The sequence below is a fragment of the Notechis scutatus genome, chromosome 2 (genome assembly GCF_049901735.1).
Source record: "Notechis scutatus isolate UNSWTSFEM ecotype Mainland chromosome 2, rNotScu1.2, whole genome shotgun sequence".
Classification (NCBI taxonomy): domain Eukaryota; kingdom Metazoa; phylum Chordata; class Lepidosauria; order Squamata; family Elapidae; genus Notechis; species Notechis scutatus.
The window spans coordinates 9,520,151-9,526,740 of NC_142010.1; the positions used below are offsets into that span (position 1 = coordinate 9,520,151).

Consider the following 6,590-nt stretch of genomic DNA (forward strand, 5'->3'; position numbering starts at 1 on the left):
CATCTCTTTGGTGGCTCTGCCGGCAAGCAAACCAAGAACTATTTCAAGAATGGCAGTGCATTGGATGGTGGCTTGTTAATTGTGGCTTCTGGATTTCACCCACAGGTTAGGGCCAGGAGGTTCATGGGGTTCTGCTGCCCTCAGTTTTGGTCCATTTTGGAGCTGTATTAGAGACCAGCGAGAAGATGAAGGGACAAGGCTGTCGCGAGAAGTGACCGGCCAAAGTTCCTCCGGTGCACTCAACTCTTTACACAGTTCCACATGTAAGGAGTTGAGTGCAGGGCGTGTAAGGACTGGAAGTCGGTTTCCTCCTTTCCTGCCTTTCCCCACCATCTCTTTGGTGGCTCCACCGGGAAGGAAACCAAGAACCTGTTTCAAGAATGGCAGTGCATTGGATGGTGGCTTGTTAATTGTGGCTTCTGGCATGATTTTTGTGTGTGTGTGCGACTGGAGACATAATTTGGATTGTGCAAAGGACTGTAGGCAGCAACAGAAATGATTTGATATAAATAATTAGGAAATAGAATCCCGAAACTTATTTTAAATGTATTTATCCCATATTTTGATTCCTTGATAGAAGTTGAGGCAGAGGATTGCTAGCAAACTTTCCCAAAACATAAACAAGTATATCTAACAAGATCCCCCTCACCCCCCCCCCGCCCAAAAAAAAGCTTTGCAGAAATTGGTGGGTTCATAAGAATTTATTTTGTTGCTTTATTTATTTATTTATTTATTGAGGAGGAGGAGGATGCACAGTATTCTAATTTGAACACCCTTGTGTTTTCCATTTCAGTTCTGTAGCCGTAAATCTTTCCTGGTTCCTGTGGAGATCTAAGTATTTTGTGAGGGAAGAGGGCTGAATGGCGTTAGGAGGTTTGGCCAGACCTCTTGTGATTAGTCAGACCTGGGGAGATGCATGGGTCCATTTTGGTGCTGGATTAGAGACCAGAGAGAAGATGGAGGGACAACAGCCAGCAGATGCAGGAGCTGGAAAAGGCCCTCCAGCTGCTCAGCCTTGGAGCTATGGAAAGAATGGGGCAAGTCCTGGGCAGAAGGGCCAAGAGGAAGAAGCCAGCAGTTCAGAGGTCCAAAGTTGTGACTTTAGCAAAGTGCAGTTCCAGGGGGGGAAGAGTCCCCGAGATGTTTGCACTCAGCTTCACCACCTTTGCTGTCAATGGCTGCAGCCAGAAAGACACACCAAGGCTCAGATGCTGGACTTGGTGCTCCTGGAGCAGTTCCTGGCTGTCCTTCCCCCAGAGATGGAGAAATGGGTGAGGGAGTGTGGAGCGGAGACCAGTTCCCAGGCGGTGGCCCTGGCCGAAGGCTTCCTCCTGACCCAGGAGTCTGAGAAGATGCAAGAAGAGTTGCAGGTATGAGAATGTAATCATGGCAGTTCTAAAGAGAATCTTTCTGAATTTGTCAATGTCTCTCTGGCAGAATCTTCTGGGATTATGAGCTGCTAAGATCTCTTCTATGCTTGATAATTCATTTCTATCTCTCTACTCTTCCTTCCTTTCTCGTGCCACATCTTGTCCACAAGTCTTTGCAAGCTATCACCGAGTATCCCCAGGGGTGGAAAGATTCATCGAAATCCTCTCAAGAGCTGCTATTCAGGGAGATCTCCCAGGAAGGTCAAAGTCAGGACATTGCACCAGGTAACAGCAGCTCTTTCCATGGGATATGAAGATATCCATCCATCTGATAGTTTTGTTTTGTTCATCTTGAGTGGAATCCCCCCCACTCTTTTTTAACAGTCTGCTTCTACCATTTTCTGTCTTACAGAGAATAGAAAGCTGTCCTTAGTATTTTTAGAACGACCTTCTCTTTGTGATAGAGCTGAAAGAGTGGCTGAACCTCTGCCTCAGGTAAGAGGAGAAATATTGGAAAGGTCTACGAAACTTGGAATGGTTTCATTTTATTCTGTATAATTATCAATGTACGTATAATATTGCTGTTTCCAAGCAAGACAGATTTTAGACAAGATCATTGAAAATTCACACTTGGCATAACCTATCAGTCTCTTCTGATAAGCTTTCTCCACCCGCCTGGTCCAGGCTCAAATTTCATTGACCAGATGTTGTCTTGACTGGAGATCTTCCTCTTGTCTCCCAGGGTCGTTCTCACTACCATTACAAGCTCTGTCAACACTTCAAACATAGATGGATATCCCCTGTATTTCCTTCTGCCCACTCTGCACCCAAGAATTGGTGCCAATATAAGTAGCGGATTTAATACCCGCTACTATCAACCAACAGAATTATTTTAATTGGTTTCACTGAAAGGCATCACAATCCTCCCAGTGTGAGGAAATGTGGTTCAGTTGGGCCATCAGCCATGGTGTGATCCCCTTCTGAATTCTGCAGAGGATGCCCATTTTGTTCATAGGATTTCTCTGCTTGGAATTGGTGAAAGAAAACTCTCACATTATTCTTGGGATTTTCTGATAATAGGGAAACTTGTTTCCTTGTTCAGGGTGGTGTGTCTTTTGAGGAAGTGGCCGTGCATTTCTCCGAGGAGGAGTGGTCTCAACTGGATCCTGCCCAAAAAGCTCTCCATGGGGAAGTCATGCTGGAGAATTCCAGAAATCTGGCCTCTCTGGGTAAGAACCTCTGTGCTCAGAAATGTAGAGAAGGCATGGGTGGGTGGAGGGTTTAGATACTCCTGATAAAAAAGATCACTTTTTATTTATATCCTGCCTTTATTATTTTTTGCAAATAACTCAAGGCAGTGGACACAACCAGTACGCCTTCCTCTTCCCATTTCCCCCCAACAACAGCACTATGATATGGGTTGGGCTGAGAGAGACTGGCCCAAAATCACCCAGTCAGTATTCATGCTTAAGGCAGAAGTAGTACAGGTAGTCTTCGAGTTATGAGCACAATTGAGCCCAAAATGAATGTTGCTAAGCGAGACATTTGTTAAGAGATTTTTGTCCCGTTTTACCACTGTTCTTTCTTTCCACTATTCATAAGTGAATCACTGCAATTATTTTAGTAACACGATTGTTAAGTGAATCTGGCTTCTCCATTGACATTGCTTGTCAGAAGGTCATAAAAAGGGATCACACTGCAACCGTCATGAATATGAATCAGTTGTCAAGCATCTGAATATAAATCACATGACCGCAGGGATGCCCCAATGGTCATAAGTGTGAAAAATGGTCCTGTCACTTTTTTCAGTCCCATTGTAACTTTGAACAGTCACTGCTGTAAGTTGAAGACTACCTGTACTCACAGTCTCCCAGTTTCTAGTCTGGTGCCTTAACCATTGTACCAAACTGACCGAGATGTGCCCACTTATGTTCTGGGGATGGGGAGGCATTGCCATCCAGAAAGTTAGATGTTATTTCTGATTTTAAAAAATCACTTTTTATTTATCCCGTGGACACAGCTAGTACTGCTTCCTCTTCCTATTTCCCCCCACCCTCCCACCAAAGAACACTGTGGCATGATTTGGGCTGAAAAGAGATTGGCCCAAAGTCTCCCAACCAGCATTCATGCTTAAGATGGAACTAGATCTCAGAATCTCTCAGTTTCTAGCTTGGTGCCTTAACCATAGTACCAAATTGACTGAGATGTGCCCACTTTTGTCCTGAGTTTGGCATCATTCTAAGTTGAGGGTGTGAAGCTATTGCCATCCAAAGATTCTGCTCTGTAGATAGATGGAGACTTTTCATTGAAGTTGGTGAGCTGGTGGATATGTTGCTGTCCCAGCATTATACGGTGTCCAAAGCCCTTTGGAATTCCTGGCTCCATGGAATTGTCCCGGGTCGCCAAGTGGCTCACACCCACTGGTGCTCAAAGATTAGATCAGGCATTTGTCTTAGTTTTGTTGGGATGCCATCCAATTCTGATAGATGAGAATTAGTGGGAGCCCACTTGGAAATCTGTCTTTGGAGAAACCATGGTTTGGAATCTTCATGTTTGCAACAAAACAGCCAGAATATATTGATGATTCTTTTGCTAAATTTCAGAAGAAAAGGTTTGATAATTCTCCTAGTTTGCTACATTTTACATTTTCTCTTTCAAGGCTATAATGAGCATGGGAATAAGAATTGTAAGGAACAATGTCAACCAGTCGATCCAAACGAGCAAAACAGGAATTTTGCAGATCAGATGCAAACAAAGATTGATGAAACAAACCAATCCCAAAGTGAAGTTGAAAAAACCTTTCATTCCACCCATCATCTTCTTAGCCATACAATCATCAATACGAGAGAAATACCATATCAATGCATGGATTATGAAAAGAGCTTTAATAAACACGAGCATTTCATTCCCCATAAAGAGACACATTCAGAAGACAAACAATATACCTGCATGGAATTTGGAAAGACCTTCTGTTATTATGACTCTTTTACACTCCATCAAAGGAATCTCATAGGAGAAAAACCTTATAAATGCATGGAGTGTGGAAAGGCCTTTAGTTGTAGCAGTAGTCTTAATGTGCACAAGAGGATCCACACAGGAGAGAAACCATATCAATGTCTTGAATGTGGAAAGAGTTTTAAGTGGAATTGTCATCTTACATCCCATAAAAGGATCCACACAGGAGAGAAGCCATATAAATGTATGGAATGTGGAAAAGACTTTAGGAAGAACTGTGATCTTACATCCCATAAAAGGATCCACACAGGAGAGAAGCCTTATCAATGCATGGAGTGTGGAAAGGCCTTTAGGTGTAGCAGTAGTCTTTATTCCCACAAGAAGATCCACGCAGGAGAGAAACCATATCAATGTCTTGAATGTGGAAAGAGTTTTAGGTGGAATTGTCGTCTTACGTCCCATAAAATGATCCATACAAGGGAAAAAACCTTATGAACACATAGAGTGTGGAAAGAGCTTTTCAAGAAGTTCTTACTTGCCATAGAAAGATCCACGAATAGGAGAAGCCATAACAATACAGGTGATGAAAATAACTGAATTTAGATATACTAATGTGAGATGGTGACTAGAGATACCAATAGAAATGAGAAAATAGTTTTCAGTCTAAAACCAGTCGTGTCACTGGCTCCTCCCAATAAACATGAACACACATATATTTTATGTAAGAAAGTTCAGATGAAGTGCTCTGAAAAGAAGCCACAACTGTGGGATGTCCTATAAACACATATGCAGAAGTTTTTCTCCAGTGAAAGTGCCAAATTCCTTTTTTCCTGTGGAGTGACAAAGTCTCAAACAAAAGCTAAATTTGTGGTATATTTTTGGTACATGTACCTGTAGCCTTAGATTAAATTAAAGAAATACAGTTGGTGTGATTATTTAACAGATGGTCAAAGGAAAAGGGGAATTCAAAGTATTCTGGCATCAAAAGCTGTCCAGCATCAACTGAGGAAAGTGACTTTTGAAAACTGCAGAGCCTGAAATAAAGTTAGGACGATCACTGCAGGAATTGTTGGTAGAGAGCTGCCACATGGGATGTGCTGCAATTCACTAAGGGAATTACTACTACTTTGAGTTTGGGAATCTCACTCCAGCTTGAAAACATTTACTCCAAAGAGAGCTTAGCAATATGCTGTCAGATCTCTGAGGTAGCCAGACAGGAATCACGGCCAGACAGGCTAACTCTATTGTAAGGCTCTATTGTACTACTACTATTCATACTGTGTTGTAAGGCTGTATGAATAGAATTGTGCAAGTCTGAAAGTACAAATCTGCCATTGCTTAAAGTTGCTTCTAACTGAGATGGAGCTCATATGCATTGAATAAATAAATAATAAATAACAGTCTGATACATCAATAGACATTGTTTTTAAGATTATTTCCTTTCCAGTTATGCAGCTGCATACTCCTCCACCTTTTAATTGATATTTCCCTGAGTAGCATCCTTTTCCCTTTTCCCTCAAAGTGATTCCCACAAACCTTTACAAGTTGCTAGTGCTGTGGAAATATCTGTACCTTTACTAGCTGTGTCTAAAGGCAGTAACTTTCAAGGAAGGTTCTTTAGAGGAAAATGACTATGTAGCCAAGCATTCAAGAAGAAGCTAGATGAGTCATAGACAGATTTTATAGGACTACATGACATACAGAATACCTATGGGAGAATATTTGTAGCTCAGGGTTGAGATGAAGGGTCTCTGGTGCTCTCTGAGCTTGGTTGTTATATGTTGCAGTCATTACACTGTACATTGTAGATGATTCTTGTTTCTTGGGGGCATCTCAGAAACCACAACAGACAGGAATGGTACCTTAATTTGTTCCATGAGATGCCACAAGTACTTAAAAGGACGATTCCCAAACAAATCACATGACATAACCATGCGACCCTTTCTTTCAGACAGAAGAACTTTTTCTGTCCCTTTGCCTATGTCAGTGACCTTCCCAGCAAGGCCACCTTTCTGTCCACCTTCTCTGGCCATGCCCCCTTGGGTCCAGAGAAAAGAAAAAGAATACACATAGTCCTCTATTTTAGGACCAGAAATGAGCACAAAATTTTTGTTGCTAGACAAGAAAGTTGTTAAGTGAATTTTGCCCCATTTTACGATTTTTATTGCCACAGTTAAGTGGATCACTAGTTGTTAAATTAGTAAGATGGTTGTTCAGAGAATCTGGCTTCTTCATTGATCTTATTTGTTAGAACATCGCAAAAGG

At 42.0% G+C, this 6,590-nt stretch overlaps 1 protein-coding gene across 1 annotated transcript; it reads left to right on the forward strand.

Moving 5' to 3' along the window:
- Positions 1-798: 798 nt before the first annotated feature.
- LOC113428050 (uncharacterized) lies at positions 799-5,716 on the forward strand. Its single transcript, XM_026690613.2, has 5 exons — positions 799-1,370; positions 1,541-1,655; positions 1,783-1,865; positions 2,473-2,599; positions 4,030-5,716. The coding sequence occupies exons 1-5, from the start codon at positions 861-863 to the stop codon at positions 4,818-4,820; spliced, it is 1,626 nt and encodes a 541-aa protein (XP_026546398.2). The 5' UTR covers positions 799-860; the 3' UTR covers positions 4,821-5,716.
- Positions 5,717-6,590: the final 874 nt, after the last annotated feature.

Excerpts from the sequence above, each read along its gene's own strand:
- LOC113428050 (XM_026690613.2), top strand. The coding sequence starts at position 861 with ATGGCGTTAGGAGGTTTGGCCAGACCTCTTGTGATTAGTCAGACCTGG. Across the intron at positions 1,656-1,782 it reads AAGTCAGGACATTGCACCAG|AGAATAGAAAGCTGTCCTTA; the intron begins GTAACAGCAGCT and ends TCTGTCTTACAG. Across the intron at positions 1,866-2,472 it reads TGGCTGAACCTCTGCCTCAG|GGTGGTGTGTCTTTTGAGGA; the intron begins GTAAGAGGAGAA and ends TTCCTTGTTCAG.